General features: G+C 41.9%; 1 protein-coding gene across 1 annotated transcript; it reads right to left on the minus strand.

Moving 5' to 3' along the window:
- Positions 1–13,192: 13,192 nt before the first annotated feature.
- LOC142457961 (olfactory receptor 1L8-like) lies at positions 13,193–14,143 on the minus strand. Its single transcript, XM_075559042.1, has one exon. The coding sequence runs from the start codon at positions 14,129–14,131 to the stop codon at positions 13,193–13,195; it is 939 nt and encodes a 312-aa protein (XP_075415157.1). The 5' UTR covers positions 14,132–14,143.
- Positions 14,144–17,832: the final 3,689 nt, after the last annotated feature.

Genomic DNA, 17,832 nt, shown 5'->3' on the forward strand with positions numbered 1-17,832 from the left:
CCCTTCTGTGCAGCTGGCTTTTGGGTTCCTAGAAATTATACCGTGGTATATCTCAGGTTGTCATGAAATAGGACGATCTAAGAGCTTGGCTGGTTGCGTTTCTCTCTGTGACTCATTCATTTCATTCATCACGTTCTCTCTCCTTCCCTCTTTCATTTCTCTCTCTCTGTTTTTGAAAATGACGCTGCCCTCTTCTCAAATGCTGGGGTCATGGAAACCTATAGATATGAGAGCTAAGATAAAACATGTAATAAGTAGCTGAGGGACCCGAAACAAGGAGGAACGTGTAGGAAGACGACAGTGATGGGCGCCAGGTGGCTGTGCAGAATCAGCAGGAAGTTTGGGCTTTCACGTGGCTGTGAGAGCCCAGAGGTAAATGAATGTCTTACAAAGGTGTCTTACAAACTTCCCACGGTCTCTGATGCTTCCTAACTCTATAGGACAGAATAGAACTTTTCCTTTGGGTTTCCAAGACCAGATCTTGATGGGAGCAGACCGCTTCATTTTCCTTCCTTGGAGCGGTCGGTGGTTTCAAACAGTCAGCCTGTGGTTTGCAGCCCAGTGCTGAACCCACAGTGCCACCAGGCTCCTCAGCTCGAGTGGAGAAGAGGATAAAATCATCTATATGAACCATAGTATCCAAGAGATAAGATCAAGGTATTTAAGAGAAGCGCAATGCATTCTGATTCTGTGATTTGAGACAAATATCTCGTATGGATTTTCATAGAGATGTTCTTGTGCAGTGGAAAGAAAGGAATTGTCAGAAAGATATTTTTTCCCTTCAAATTAACATTGCAAATATTTTTGAAGGTGCTCCGGGCATCCCACCAACATTAAAGTGAATCAACCCTCCCACTCATCATTTGATTCATCACATCAAAACCAAGCTCCAAACCAACTTCACAGCCTTGAACTTGATTCCCAAGCAGAGTGCCCCCACTAGACAGAGTAGAACTGCCCACGTGGGTTTCTGGGCTTGTACCTCTTTACCCAAGCTGAAAGCCTCAACTAATTCAGTTAGTAATAAAAGGCAACAATGGGAATACTATATTACAAATCAACTTATACAGATAATACTATAATTTGTATATTATAGTACTACATTATAAATTGTATATTTATATTATAAATTATACTATATTATAAATTAACTTATACAAATAATACACTTCAATTTTTTTTCTACCTAACTACATACCAGGGGATTCAAAAAGTTCATGGAAAAGTTCAATTACCTTTAACTCAGTTTTCCCCAAACTTTTTCAAGTGCGCTCAGCTATTTAGGGTTTTACAAACTATGGCCAGCTGGCCCGATGAAGCCCAACAATTGCATTTGTGAATATGGCTTCAGTGGAATCCAGTTAGATTCATGTGCAGTGTATAGCTGCTTTGCACTTTAAGGGCATAGTTGAATAGTTGGGACAGAGACTGTGTGGCTCACAAAATCGAAAATAGTTATTGTTTAACCTGTATAACTTTATAATTGTGTTGTATAACACAATTATATTACAATATATATTACAATATTGTTTACCACATCTTTATAGTCTGTGTATAACACAATTATATTATAATATTGCTTACCACATCTTTATAGTCTGGAGTGGAAATAGTTTGTCAAATAATTCTAATAAGTTCTAAGTACTTTTTAACTTGAAAAATTTTGCATGGAAGTATAATACACTTACAGAATAGTGCAGATCATAAGCGATCTGAGTGACCACAAAGTGAAAACACCCATACCACCACTACAAAGCCATGACCAGCCCCCCAGAAGCCCTCCTTTATATTGTGGTCCTTATTAGATATTTCCTGTCCATACTTTCAAAGGTGACTCCTCTTCTGACTTCCATATTATTTAGTTAAAATTTATTATTATTATTAATTATCTTTATATGCCAGAAAAAGATCGCTGGTGGTGCTGTTGGGAAGATTCTGGACTACTACATGAAAGGTTGGGAGTTCAAACCCACCAGTAGCTCTGTGAGAGAAAGATGAGGCTGTCTGCTTCATAGAGATTTACAGTCTCCGCATGTGCTGGTAGCACGTCGTCTTCCACCAGTAATATGCGTGCTCTAATGCGTTACATCCTCACCAACGCTTGTTACTTTGTTTTCCGTTTCTCTGAGATTGATTCCTTTTATTTCCTAGCCATTTGCAAATCTTCTGTTATGAAATGCCAGTCCAAGTTCCTTGCCCACCTCCCTATTGAGTGGTCTATCTTTTTGTTGTTGATTTAATATATCTCGAGTGGGTATATTGGATATGTAATATATATTATGGACAAAACCCTGTTGAGTTTTACATTCTCTAGCAAGTTTCCACAGGTGTTATATTAATTAGAGACCTTAGTTTGATTTCTCAAGATGTATTTTCATCCTGGTGATGACTTTTTAAACCTGAGTTTCAGTGGCCATCGAGTCAATCCCTACTCGCAGCACAGGGTAGAATCTCACAGACCCTGTGGGTTGCTGGATTATAACTGTTTGTAAGAGTAGAAGGCCTCATCTTTCTTCTGAGGAGCAGTGAGTGGTTTCACATTGCTGACTGTGCTGTTAGCAGCCCACTGAACAACCACTGTGCCACCACACTGTAGCCGTGATAACAGGATTCCACATATTCAGCACATCCGCATCAATTATTACCACCATGTCAGTTTCCCATTTTTTACAAGCAAAAATGCCATTAAAACACACCATATAGTTGTCATAGCCAGGATAATCACAAAAGGCCATTACTCAGAAAACTCTTTAGTTCCCTCTGGTCTGACTTTATCCACCAAAGAAGTCAGGGCCCAGTCTCAACGTGGAGCACTGTTCAGCAGTCTCCCTAAAGAATAACAGAGGGTTTATTCTTAATCTGTCTAAACTATCAATTATATCACAGAGAGCAGAAGTTCCTTTCTAATTCTTGGTACTATGGCTCAGAAGGAACAGCAGCTAATATCATTTTTTTACCAGTAATATCATATCTGAGTAATATTTTATCAGAATGTTCCCATACATGTACCTCTCTCATCATCTGTAGCACAGCCAGCTACTGTTTATTTAAATGCACGAGCTCCGATAGCCATCAACATGGCAATAGCTGCTTCTTGCGTGACGGTATGTGTCTGACTCAAGCAAGGTGGTGAGTCAGTTTTGTAAGTGTAAAATCAAGTCAAATCCTGCTTCATCATCTTTCTGGGCTAAACTCCAAGTTCATTCACTTTATTATAAGCCATCTACTTCTGGTTGATTCAACACACTCAAATTGCCAACCCCCCAAATCCTTCTTGGGAGCCCTTGTGTGATGTAAGTGGAAAACTACTTGGGAGCCCTTGTGTGATGTAAGTGGAAAGGCTTGCAGTTCAAATTCATCTAGAGGTGCTTGGAAAGACCCATTTCAAAAACAAAACAGCACAAACAAAAAAAACCACCATGGCTTAAAAAGCAAGAAAAATTAAAAACATTAAAAACACCATGGAGCACAGCTTTAATCTGACACACATGGGAATCCCTGATGCCAAGTCATGATATTTCGGATTGAGGCCTTGTGCTGAAGCTGCATGGGAGGAAATGAAAGGGAAGATGGCGCCTCCATGCAGAATTGACTCAATGACAAGTGGACTGAATAAAAAAGTCCCTTCTCATACTCTGGGACCAGTGTTGGTTACCTGACTGACCACAAGTGTGCTACCATGCGGACTTGTGGCATGAGTACAACAGAAGTATAGAACATGCAAAAAACAAAAACAAAACTGTGTTCCCCAAGAGTCTGCCAGTTAGTTGGTTCTGCTCAGTTCAAGGATCCTGAAGGCTTTCCATACAAATCTTTTTGAAAGTTCCAGAAATCATTATGTTGCAACCTTGTCATGCTAATCTTCATGTCTAAGACATCACTGAGATTCCTCAAATGCCTGCCTGTATAGTCTTCCATCTACATTCACATGTGGTGCTGTTAAAATCATGCAAGCTAGGCAGCAGTATACTGACCAGAAGACAACGTGTGTTCCTCATACTCAAGTTCTGGCTTTAATTCGGATCATCCCAGTTTGTAACAACATAGCAAGGCCAGTCCTAGTATGTCCAGTGAAATTCAAAGGGAGGTATCCTCTTTGGGGTACAGAGAATCAGCATGAGCAAGATAACAGCATAATCTGACTAAAACAATCATCTCAACCTACCTGCACCCAGGCAAGTCACCAAGGAACCCCGATGGCTTTCCTCTCTCCAAATCACCTGGGCAAGGTCTCAGGTCATTGTTACAGTTTGGTTTCGATCCAGTTATCCTGCTCAAGAGAAACCAAATCCTAGGGCACCGTCCTGTATTGGCTATGATTTAGCCCCACACGTGGAAGAAGGAAATGAAAACATTCTTTTGTACGGGAGACAAAGAGGACTGCCTTTCCCAGAATTACTTTTCATGATGTGACCCTTTTCTCTTGACCAGCTTCCCCCAGCGTTTCTACTTACCACTTGTCTTAGCCCAGATTCAGCTTCTCTGGACAGAAACACCAAGTCAGCCTTTACTGCCCGCTGGGTGTGCCACAGGACTGCGTCCACCAGAACTTCTCTTTGGTCCATTTCCAGGAAGAAGGAGATCTAGAAAGGCACAGATAAGAGGACTGTCTCGGCCACGAAGGAGGGAAGGAGGACATTGGTAAATCCTAACTTAGCCATTCCCCAGCTACTGTTCCTTTAGAAATATGGGCAGACACATGTCAAAGAAGTTCAGTACAGTTCTGAAACTCTGGGCAGTAATGTCTCTCTCTGTCAGGACATGTAAGTGTGAGCCTGGGCTCAGGACAACCGAATTCACAGTAAAACAAGAGAAAAAGTTTGCGAGATGAAACCATTCTTTCTCATGTTCTCATTGCTACCTCTGAATACCCCACATTTCCAAAGGTGTCTCCCTTTTAACACTTACGTTCACATGAAGAATACTCATCTATTATTAACTATATGTAATCAAAATGTATAGTTATCCCAACAGATTTTTCTCAACACCTTTTTGCTATTCAGCTTCTTTTGAAATTGAGGTAGATTTTATCTATGATAAAATGATTCAGATCTTAAGTGTAACATGTTGTATGGTTAATTTTAAACATCCGTTTTATGGATGATGGACATTAGGGTTGTTTCCAGTTTGGCTACTATAAATAAAACTGCTATGAATAGTCACACATGGGGTTTTGATAGTTTTTGACAGTTTTATTAAAAATATAGGCTAATGGTTCCAATATCATTGTGCTCAAATATCATTGTGGTTATGTGGTGACTTCCATGAAACATACCTAATTGTAAGGGGCTCTTCATAACCACCTTCTGGACAGAAATAGAAAAATGTAAACAGAAACAATCGCCAAGATAGTCCTATTTCAGACACTTATAATTAATACTGGCTAGAACCTGAAGTTTGACATTATTTATAATCATACAGAATTTAGGGAGGCAGCACATCAGAGGCATAAGACTGTACTGTGACCACCGGACATCTTTCCATAGTTCCCAATTAGTTTTCAATAGTGAGTTAGCACATCAACTTGTTCTTAACAAGCAGAATTTTTAGGTCCACTCAATCAAAGAGTTTCATTTCTCTCTCTGGGTCTATTTGTTTGCAAATGGGAGAAAACACTGGAGCCAGGATCTCCATAGCTCATATTCACATGTGGTACCAAATATTTATATGTTATTCAATTTATTTAAGATAAATGAAATGACTTGGAGTATGGTCTGGTCGATAAGAAAGTTCTGTCTGGAGAAGTTCATGTCTTTGCACATCTTCCGTTTCATTTCCTCCTGGTCCAGCTTTGGTGCAAGGCCCTCGATCTGAAACATGGTGGCTTGCTCTCAGTGACTTTGAAACAGGGACCTTGGGTCTCCTGGGTGACTGCTTTAAGCCTGGATTTCAGCCTTTTTTTTTGTTTGTCTTTGCTTTTAACTGTTTAGTGAGAATTGGATGAAGGTTTACAGAGGAAAGCAATCTCCCCATTCAGCAACTCATACACACCTTTTCATGTTATTGATTGCACTTTATCCCACTTGCTTCCTGAAGTCCCCCCTACCCCATTTCTATTTCTTCTGAATTTTGTCTTTGGGTAAATGCTGCTCTGTTGGTCTCAAATTGCGGATTATTTTAAGGAGTGGGACCCTCTCTAGCATGGTTCCTTTTCTAGACCTGTGTATTATTTGGCTGAAAATTGAGACATGGGAATGAGTTCAGTTCCAGACTGGAAAGGCGACAATGGTCACTGCCCTTGGGTTCCCATCAATTTCTATCTGACCAGTAAGCCTGGTCTTTTTCTATGGGTTTGAATTTTGTACCAAATTTCTGACCGGACCCACACCCCTCATCTAGAATTTTCCAATGTGATGCTTTTCAGAGCAGTTGGTAGGGGTAGCCAGGCACCATCTTGTTCTTCTAGTCTTGGGGTCATGGAGGCTGGTGTTCATGTGGTTCATTAGTTCATGGAACTAATTGTTTCTGTATGTCTTCCATTTTCTTTCCTCCAGATCGGGAGAGACCAGTATTTGAACCTAGATGGCTGTTCATGATTCTAGACATTACTCACCCAAGTAGGATTGTAGGGCATTTTCTTTGTGAATTCTGCTATGCCATTTGACCTTAAGACGATGGTCCTGAGCTTCCCATGTCTCATTACCTCAAGGTGTTTGGATATGCCCAAGAAGTTTTCCTCACTCTGACCCCTGTATGATCCACCATGTTCATGGATGCGTATATATATTCACATGCAGAAATAACCTCTCTCAAAACTACATCTATTTGTAGGGATCACCAATATCTGCCCAGCCTGTATCTCACACAGGGCTTTGCATTTTTAATTAAAAAATATTGTAGTCACACACACACACATATACATATACACAAAAGTTTGTCATTTTAATCATTTTGAAATGTATCATTCAGTGACATTAATTACTGTGTTAGACAGGGTTCTCTAGAGAAACAAAACCAGGACACTTATGTATATATATAGATCCAGTCATCAGAGAACAAAAGACAGAAAGGTGAGGCTCACCAGGCCACTTATCTCTTTGCCTTTCAGTTAAACTGCAACCTTATTAAGCCCACCTGTGTTTATTGGCCAGGTTGGTACAATAATCCTCCCTATCACAATTACACACATGTTACTGTGCGACCGCCATTACTATCCATTTCCAAAATGTTTACATCACTTCAAACATAAACTCCTTGGATGTTGTCAGGGAGTTCATTTTACTTGGACCACCATCTACATTCATGGAAGTAGCAGTCACAGAAGCAGTGTATTTCCCTGGACAAATCTGCACAACTAAAGAACAAAGATGTCACTCTGAGTCCTAAGATGCGTGTGACCTAAGCCATGGCATTTTCAATCTCCTCATTTGCATGTGGAAGCTGGATCGCAAATAAGGAAGACCGCAGAAAACTCCAATGAACTACGAAAGAATCCAGTTGAACTAGAACGTCAGTGAAGAGAAGTGACAATCCTGTGGACGGCCGGAAGAACAAACTGGTCTTGGAGGAAGAGCAGTCAGGATGCACTTCAGAAGCAAGGGTGGTGAGACGCTGTCTGACATACTTTGGACACACTATCAGGGACAAGTCCCTGGAGAAGGGCATCCTGTGTGGTGAAGGAGAGGGTCAGGAAGAAGAGGAAGACACTCAGGAGATGGATTGACAGTGACAGCAACAATAACCTCAAAGACAACAATTGTGAGGATAATGCAGGAGCAGGCAGGGTTTTGTTATGTTGTACATAAGGTCATTATGTGCTGGAACAGACTCAATGGCACCCAACACAGCCAAACAGAAACCCAGTGCCCCTATAGCAATAACTCCCCATTGCCTTTCTCTCAAACTCCTGGTCAATTAAGCAAAGCAAAGCAAAGCAAAGCCATTGCCATGAAGTCTATCTCGACTCCTAGCTATCCTATAGAAGGTTTCCAAGTCTAAATCTTTTTGGGAATAGACAGTCTCATCTTTCCTTTATGGAGTAGCTAGCAGGTTTGAACTGCTGAGCCCATAGTGCCACCAAAACTTCTTCAACTCCTTCCACTTATACATGTGCTTCTATTCAGTTGCTTAGTCTCAATGTTTCATAAGTGGGATCAGACAATATTTATCCTTTTGTGTCTGAGTTACTTCACTCTGCATGTTTTTAATGGTCATCCATATTATACACACACCAGGACTTTATTTTTCATTATGGCTGAATAAAATTTCATGAAATGCATATAATAAAATTTGATTATCCATTCATCTTTGATGGGCATTGTTTCCACATTTGAGTTACAGCAAATAAGGTTGCACCGAGGATTGGCATACAAGTATCAATCTTTAATGTCAAGTCTCTGGAGTACATATGTAAAGGTGGAACTGTTTGGTCATATGGCAACTGTACACTTAACTTGGTTTTATATGTTTCCTTGGAAAAAATAATGTGGTAATATATATACCACAGAATTCACCAACGTGGTGTTTTCACATGTCATATAAACGGCACAACTATCACAAGCAGCTCTGAGTCTCTTGATAAGAGTGGAACCTTGGACTCTGAGGGTTGTAGCAAATAAAGAAATGCCAGATTCTGAAAACGGTGACTCAAAGAGGAAGGTGGCAGTAGGAGAGCTACGTGGTGTTTTAAGTCTTGTTCCACTCCCTGCCCTCATGCAGTCACCTTCTTGAGGATGTCAATCTGTGTCCCTAATGGGAGTCCACGGTTCCAGAGGGAGCTGAGGGAGCCTTCATCCTCAAGAATTGTGTTTCTTTTGACCTCTCGGAGAGTTCTGTGAAAGATGGATGCAAACAGCCTTCTTTCTTTCACTTAAATTTAAAGTTTCCCAGAGTGGAAAAGTGACAACGTGGAGAGTGTTCTTGAAAACAAAAGCAAGGCAGATGAGCACGTCTTTGCCACCTGATGCAAAGATGACAACTGGTTAAACAATTGATGTGGCCAAATCCTGGGAGGAAACATCTTGAAAGAGAATTCCCTTGGGGAATATGGACTTTGAAAGGCTTCAGCAGACAACAGAGATTCTAGAAAGCCCTATGTATATCCAGAGAAAAACATCTACTCCAAAAAGATTTAAGAAGATTGTACGCTTTCCTCTCTGATTGATTTTTAGGTTCAGCATAAGCAGGAACTGGAGATGAGGGCGGAGTTGTAGATGGACTGGAAATGTGCTAAAGGGTTGCCCCTACAAAGGGCCAATCTTCAAAGGCTTGAAGAGTAGTTCTTTTCTTTTGGCTCCATGCATTTAAATGTTTCTGCTAAACCAGTAGCTGACCACACCTGTGAAGGCACAGGGAACTAGAGACCAAACAGAACAAAGAATACAGCTTTTAAAAAATAATTGACAAGTCACTGGACAGACAAATAGCCATAATCCACAGCAAGAAACAACAAGCCATGCGGAGGAGTAAGAATCTGATTTCCAGAGTCAGCAAATGGTAATATTTGAAATATCCATTTCCCCACCCAAACTCATGAGACTTGCAAGAAAGAAAGAAAGGTCCATTCCCAGGAAAAAGGACGCTAACACAGACTGTTTCCCAGAAAGCACAGGCATTGGATTTATGAGACAAAAATGTTAAATCGGCTTAAATAGGCTCAAAGAGCTAAAGGAAACCATAGACAAAGAACTAAAGGAAAGTCGGAAAGTGATGTCACCACTAATATATAAAAAAACATTTTCAGAAAGAAAAACTAAGGAGATGCAGACATCATTGTGAAAACATAGTTAAATGACAAACAGTCAATAACCAAGCTAATACATGGTCAAAAAAACCCTTGTCTTCGGTACTTATCATGTTTTCTTTCCTAGAAAAATTTACTTAGTCTCTAGGTGGCTCTGCTACCTAGTGATTTCTCTTCACAGTTCTGAACCAGAAGTTATTCCTTTTCAAGTAGTGTTTGCCTTAGAAGTCTAACCACCCGACTTTAGGAACAAAATATAAATGTAAGTCTATAAAACAAATATTACTTGGAAAACTGTGCTGAGAGATTATTATAGACAGAGCAGGGGCATCTTCATAGAATATTGTTTCTAAAAGGAGGTTCTGGAGAAGTGAACATGCGCCCATGAGGACCAAATATTAGATGACTAAAGCAGAGATACACAGATGGTTTTAAGCTAGGTTCTCTCCAAACACCAAACTCACTACCACTGAATCAGTTCCAACTCAGAACAGGGTGGACCTGCTCCATGGGTTTCTGAGACTATAACTCTCCAGGGGAGTAGAAAGCCTCATCTTGCTCCCACAGAGCAGCTGGTGGCTTCAAACTGTTGACCTCTTGGGTAACAGCCCAATGCTTAGCTCACTACATCATCCTGAGTTCTCCACAGAAACAAAATAAGTGTAGAGGTAGATTTATTTTAGGATTAGCTCACATGGTTGTAGAGGCTGGCAGATCCCAAGCCCGTGTGTGTTAGCTTGGGTTGACTAGAGAAACAAATCCAGGGACATTCATATATGTTTTAGCGAGAGCTTTATATCAAAGATAATGGCATATTAAGAAAACATCCCAGCGCAGACCAGCTCAAGTCCATAGTTTCCACATTAGCCCCTAAGTCTGATACTAATGCTTAAATCACTTTTCAGACGCATGCAGTCACATGCAATGATGCAAAATATAGGAAGATCACAGGCTGGTGGGTGAAAAATCTTGTGGATCCAATGGCTATGGACGCAACTTCAGGGTTCTGCCTTCCATCAGCATAGCTCCAAGTGGCTTGTCAACAGGAAGGTGAAGTACAGTGAGAGAGTAGCTGCCTCCCAGGGAGAAATCGAGAAAGTTCCTAGAACCTTCATGAGAAGATCATGCCCACAAGGAGGCTTCATCAGGCTGTGACCAGATGGACAGGCTAGACTCCACCCCTTCACTCTCAATATCGTCAAGTTGACACGAGATTAGGTGCCTACCACACCGTGGGTCAGAAGTCAGGCTGGAGGCTCTAGTTGGTTCACATAGCTGCAGGGGTCATTGAACCCATGATACATAGGTCAGTAGGCATGCTAATGGCATTGGCTGGCACAATGGCTTCAGACCACATTCAAGGAAATGTATTCATTTTCTCAAGCAAGGAAACCACATCTGGCACAGTACTGGCAATTGTCATCGACTAGTTAAATTTAAAACAGTCCATTGACCTTCTCCAAAATCTATTTTCCGCACGGGTCAAACAGATGAGTTAAATTGGGGCAGGGGGCTGTGGTGGGAATCACCACCCTTGCATCCGTCACGTTCTTGCTGGTGGCACTGATTTCTGCAATCCCTCCAAGAATGCCTTTGATTTACTATTCCCTAGCTAGGTGCAGTTCTAATGGCTTCCCTTTGTCTTTTTCTACCATTATAGCAACATGTCACGTGGGGATTCTGCCAGTTGATGAGTTTTCCAATAGGGCATTCTGCAACTGGGGAAGTCACTGCAGGATGGGTTCAGGGACCCATGGGACCTGTTGTGAGATGGACCTGAGTTACGTCTCCATTCATTTTGCCTGACTTCCATATGACCCTACTCTAACTGGTGAGCCAAGTGATATGTTGGATCTCTTGGAATGAGTAAATTCAGAGCCTGTTCACAATATTTTTTTAAAAGTCCAATTATTTCTCTTCTATCAATGAAAAGTTACTTTCATAAAAGGCCACAAATTCCTTTGGAGAAGGCTGTGAGAAAGATTAACAGGGTAAAAATTTGGCAGTATAGTGGTATTCTTTCGTAATGGGACCTGGCCTCCCTTTCATTCAAGAGGTGTGGGCCTGTGAAGGGGATTGTCGGACCCTGTCATCTGGCTGATTGTTGGTGACTTGCCTTGCTGTTTGCTGCCTGTGCCCGGATAGCCGGAATTGCTCTACAGAGGACTACCCTGCGGCCCTCAAGACTTGAAGGACTGCCAGTGTCTCACAACTGTCTCATGGGAGTGAGTTGCACCGAGCCATTTGTACTGCTTTATAGATTGTTTATTTCTTATATTACCTATCTATATAAATATATATAAAATTATTAGTGTCCTAGTTTTGTTTCTCTAGAGAAACAAAGTTTGGGGATTGACTGAGAAGCTGGTGAGAGAGAGAGAGAGAGAGAGAGAGAGAGAGAGAGAGAGAGAGAGAGAGAGAGAGAGAGAGAGAGACGGAGAGGGGGGAGAGGGGCGAAGAGAGAAATGGCTTATCCAGTTGTAGAGACATCCAGTTGTAGAGGCTGGAAAGTCAAGTCCTAGGTTAGAAGTCAGGTTAGAAACACCTGTTGAATCACATAACTGGATGGGTTAGCAAACCCCTGATTGAAAGGTGAGCCAAGGCTAATCCATCTCCAGATCAGTAGCCAATATGGAGGCCACTCACACAATCTCAACAATGAGCGGTCAGATGATAAGGGCTGGATGCAGGATCCAGAGAGTGGCAGACAAGCATGCTTTGACAGCACATCCACATGTATGTTTGATACAAGCCACACCCCCAAAGGAAATACCTTTTCAACTGATTGGCAGCTCACAGCAGATTTAATGGAAACGATTACATGATATTTTATCATGGTGGATGACACAACAGCCAAACCAAAGGATTGTGACCCGCTAAGTTGACATCCAAACTTAACCCTCTCAGGAGCCACCTGGAGAGCTGAAGCTGAATCCCAAGTCAGTTAGCTTATTGGAGTTCACGGTTGAACTATTTCTTGCTACAAGGCCTAGAACAAAATGCATCAAGTGATACAGAGGAAGAAGAAACATGGTTCTGTCCAAGTTGACAGGAAAGAGAAGCCTGGGTCATTTCTAGGGTTCTGGGAAAGACTAACTCTCTCTCTCTCTTCTTCTTTTAATTTCTTATTTTTCTTTTCGCTTTCCTGCCATTTTTGCCTCCTTCAAGTAGCTACAAGTTGAGCAATTGTTAAATGTGAAGAATTTTGGAGACTGTCTTAATAAACACGGAGAAATTTGTTCAGGAAATATTTGTGGGGAAAGGATTAGTTTAAAACAGTATTTGGAAGAGAAGATAAGAGGAGGATGAGGGAGGAAGACTAATGACATTTTAGCAGACGCAGAGTCAATTTCTGGGCCATGAAAATGCTTGGACATGCCCATGAAAGTCTTGCTTCCTGTAACTGAAACATTTTTCATCTCCAACAAGTTGACATGGACACAAACACCAGTAGCAAACCAGGCCCAAGTGTAGCAGATCGCACTCCAGGGGTTGTCATGAGTGAACTGGCTAGAATTTCCTTCTGCCCATCAGCTTCCTCAGGCCCTGTTTCAGGTCTTTGTTTCTCAGGCTGTAGATGAAAGGGTTTAACATGGAGGACAACACTGTGTAGACGATGGTGGCCACTCGGTCCTTGACAGTGTAGCTGGACAGGGGCTGTAAATAGACATAGAAGATGCTTCCATAGAAGAGGGTTACCACTGTGATGTGAGAGCCACAGGTAGAAAATGCTTTGTATTTCCCTGCAGCCGAGGGCATCTTGATCACCGCGACGAGGATTCGGATATACGAGAAAGAAATGCATAAAAAGGGGGTCACCAAAACAACCAGTCCTTCGGTCTTTATCACCATTTCATTGAAAAACGTGGAGGTGCAGGAGAGCTTCAGCAAAGGATTGATGTCACAGAGAAAGTGGTGGATAACGTTGGAGTCACAGAAGGTGAGCAGCTTCAGCAGGAGAATGTGCAGGAGGGAATGGAGGTGCGAGAGGGAACAGGAACAGATGAGCAGCGAGGCACAGCGGCAGTGGCTCATGGTGGTGATGTAGTGGAAAGGGTCACAGATGGCCACGTAACGGTCATAGGCCATGGCTGCCAAGATGCAGCTATCCGTGTTGCCCAAAGCATAGAGAAAATACATCTGTGTCAGACACCCCGCATAGGAGATGGTCTTCTTCTCAGACCAGAAGTTCGCCAGCATCTTTGGAACGATGGTTGTGGTGAAGCAGATGTCCGTGAAGGACAGGTAACTCAGGAAGATATACATGGGGGTCTGAAGCTGGGGGTCGGCGCGGATGGCCAGTATGATCAGCAGATTCCCTACGACGGTGACTAGGTACATGACGAGGAAGAGGACAAAGAGTGGCTTCTGGTCCTCGGGCCTTGAGGACAATCCCAGGAGGATGAACTCGGTGACATTGCTGGTGTGGATCAGCTTTTCCATCATCATGGAGTCTGCTAGAATAGAGACGCTCCGGTGAGTTGCCTGAAATCTCTCTGCTAACTTTACTCACAAGCTGGGGATCTAGGTTTCTTCTTACCTCTGCTTGTCCTCCTGAGCAACGTGCCACGTGGCCTTCGAGGCTGCCCTCCTCTTCCAACTCTCACATTTTACGAGCTCCGTGAATTGACGGATATGGACTTCAGCAGGGGAATTTTCCTTTAGGACCAGAGTTGAAGCTTTTTGATCCAATTTAACATTGCATCTTTCTTTTATCATTTTATGGGGGCTCATACAACTCTTATCACAATCCACACATACATCAATTGGGTAGAGCACACTTATACATTTGTTGCCCTCATCATTCTCAATATTACACCTTAAAATAAATGCTGGTTGAAAATTGGAAAAATTTCTTCTGGGGGTGGGGATACAACTGTGAATATGCAGAGAAAATTCCAGCTTTGTCAGTTTTGTCTTCTCATGGGGGAGAACACACACACATACACACCCCCTATGAACACATGTACATACCCATAGATGTGCGTGATCTACATTTTATGAAGAAAAAAACAAGCCACAGTGTAAAGGGGTAGAAATTAACAAGGGTAGTGTGAGGGAGCAGTTTTAGATCAGGTGATTCCACTGCAGTCAGTCAAAAGTATTGCTACAAAATCATAGAAATCCTTATTAAACAACAAAAATCAGAATGTGAAGCTATTGTTTCCCAATAGAGTCTCCATCTACCTCTGTACATTTCTGTGGGTGCTGTTTCCACCTTGCTAAGCCTCCCCCCAATGAATTCTGCACTCTGCTCTTTATATACCACGGCAAACAACCGTTTGGGCAGTCGCAGGGGACTCCAAACCCTGTGTTTCCATTTCAGTGGTGTTTTAATTCTGGCTACAGGACTGGGGGGCGGATGCATAAAGGACCCCAGGGAAATCCTTCCCCCCACCCTCCGGCAGCCCTGGCTCATCTTGAAGAAGGTGGGGCCTTGTGATGGAGAAACAAATTCTTTGGCGCTCACTTTTCTGGCTTTTTCTCACCCGTGCAGTTTTTTTTGTGTAACATTTCTTCCTAAGGGACTCCTGTGATCATCCTATGTCCTTGGAGAAAATATATTAAGAGTACCCCCCCCCCCCAATAATCACCATAACCTTCAGGGCCCATCTCTTTGCCTTGAATTTAACTGGCCCACAGGTCTCCTTGGAAGTCATTGCTTTGATTGGACCCTTTTCCCACTGATTACAGACACATGTTTAAACATGCGGGTTTGTTTGTTTGTTTTTGCCATAAACCTGTGGATGTATGCATGGGAACCCTAGTAGCAATACCGTTGGACTTACCTTTGTCCTTGTCTGTTTCAAAGCAAATTTCAGTCTTGTCGTTCTAGGGTTTCTCTTTCCATTTCCTTCCCAGGGAAATGGCTTGTCCACCGTCAGCAGGCCAGTCAGGGGACTAATCGACTCAGGTCAACGATGCTGCTGCTGCTGCTTTTATCCTTCGGGGCACTTAGTCAGAAATGCATATTCCTTAGTAGATGTCCAACAAATAACAAGGAAAGTGTACATGAAAAGAAAATTCTTCCTTTAAATTTACTTTTTATTTGAGACTTTTCTCGAATTTTCCCAAACATCATCACGTCCCTACATCACGGACACCCACCATTAAGCATATGCCTGCGATGCCGATTTTCCACTTGTTTATTTGGCTGGACATAAATCCTTGGGGAAAATGTTTATAGTTTGGTTTATGTGTGGTGACCCTGCATTCTGCTTTTCTTTACTTTCTCTACACAGCACTTTGAGAGATGTGTCAATTCATGTTTTGGACTCTCTTCTTTGTATGCATACACCACATTTGAGGTAATTTTTCCTTCTATGGTTCCCACAACTCTTTGCTACCATGAAAATTACTGATTCAAGAGTCTTCATGTCCGTAAGGTGTGTACAAGCCTTCATTCAGACTTTGAGAATGGGTGTATTACATAGACATTTTTTCTTAGCAGTTCAGGGAATGGCCATTTATTTACTCATTCATTCAGTGGCATTTAAATGCCTACTTTCCAGGTGTTTAACATTAGGCAAGTTATTCTAGAGAGCATCCTTTAAATGCTCATTTTTCTCACCTGTAAAGAGGGGACATTAATATATCCCATAAGATTTCGACGAGGCTTTAATCATGCCACAATATGTTTAAAGCACTTAGAACGGTCCCAGGCCCAGAGCACATATGTGAGAGCCCCTACCACCTCCCTTCACCTCATCATTGCTCATGCTGCCCCACCCCCAACTGTTGGGGACGTTCTCAAAAGTAGCTCATAGGACAGTTAACAAAACCCAGGCCCTCGTGCGCTAATTGTCAGCTTACCTTTTATGAGTTTGCAATACTTTGTTTAGAAAGTCCATGTTTCCCTTCCATGCTTTGAATAATCTGAAAGTACGTCAGCAATCAGGCATTTACCTTCTGGTAGGCAGTACCTTGTTTGCTACTACGCACAACGTTTCAAAGTATAAGCTTTTCTTCCCATATTTCCCACGATGAAGCTGAGAAACAGAGGCAGAGTGGAAACACATTAAGTGAAAAGCAGGAATAAGATTTAGACGCAGGTGTGATGCTAGAACTTATGCTTTAAAGCACCATGCTACCTCTTCTACAGATTTTGCAAACTTAAAAAGCTTTTTATCTTAAACAAGCATGTTTCGGACACAAGCAGGTTATATATTTTACCCACTTTCATAATTTTCTACTTGTACACACAATAGAATACTCTTGCTGAAAATTTTTTAATGTAATATTTTAAACCTGGCATTCAAGATAGTCCTTTGGAGTAGCAATGGGAAATCTTTCCGTTTTGAATGGATTGTGGAATTTGGAAATTTTAATTTCTGTGATGGAATGGGAACAAGATGGGGAATTTAATCTTGGAAAGCCGAGGCATGTGTGTGTAGTGGTGGATTGGTATAAAGTGCACTGGGCTAAGAGACAGAAGATAAGGGCTTGCATCTAACTGCCATTGCTTGATAATTGAATGATCTCATCTTGCTAATGGAATACTATATAAAAGTGCAATTTATAAAACATACAGTAGCACAATGAATTCTTGGTGGAAGGAATGTGAAGTGAAGAAAATATTTGGAGTGAGCAAGTAAGGCTGGGTCCTCCCATGCCTCATCGATGCTGGGTACTTGGGAAATGGAGAGGAGTTTTGGAAAGCAGACTCTGAAGGTCTGGCTCTTAAAGTCTGGTGTGTGTGGGGTTAGGATTATTGTTTTTGCTTCTTCTACTGAGTTCCTATTGTCTATTTATTGGCATTCTGCTTCCTCGGGAGCTATGGGATAGTGGCATGTCCTGACCATCATCAAGGAGGATGGCCAGGAAACTAAAATGTAGATTTAAATGTTAAGCTGAGCTCTGTGACAAACTGAGCCCATATCATGTTTGGAACTGTCAAAGCAAAATTAAAAAACTGAACAAAACAAACAAACCAAAACAAGCCAGTTGCCATCAAGGGAGAAAGATGGGGCTTTCCACCCCTGCAAAGAGTTACAGTTTTAGAAACTCACAGGGGAAGTTCTGTCCTGTCTGACAGGGTTGCTATGAGTGGACATTGACCCGACGGCAGTGAGTTTTAGATTTGTTTTGTTTTTTGGTCATCAAATCAACTTCAATTCATACTGATTCCTTGTGCTTCACAACTCAGCTCC

This window comes from Tenrec ecaudatus, chromosome 10, assembly GCF_050624435.1.
Source record: "Tenrec ecaudatus isolate mTenEca1 chromosome 10, mTenEca1.hap1, whole genome shotgun sequence".
Taxonomy (NCBI): domain Eukaryota; kingdom Metazoa; phylum Chordata; class Mammalia; order Afrosoricida; family Tenrecidae; genus Tenrec; species Tenrec ecaudatus.

Bases quoted from the DNA above. Each gene is read 5' to 3' on its own strand.
- LOC142457961 (XM_075559042.1), bottom strand. From the start codon at position 14,131: ATGATGATGGAAAAGCTGATCCACACCAGCAATGTCACCGAGTTCATC.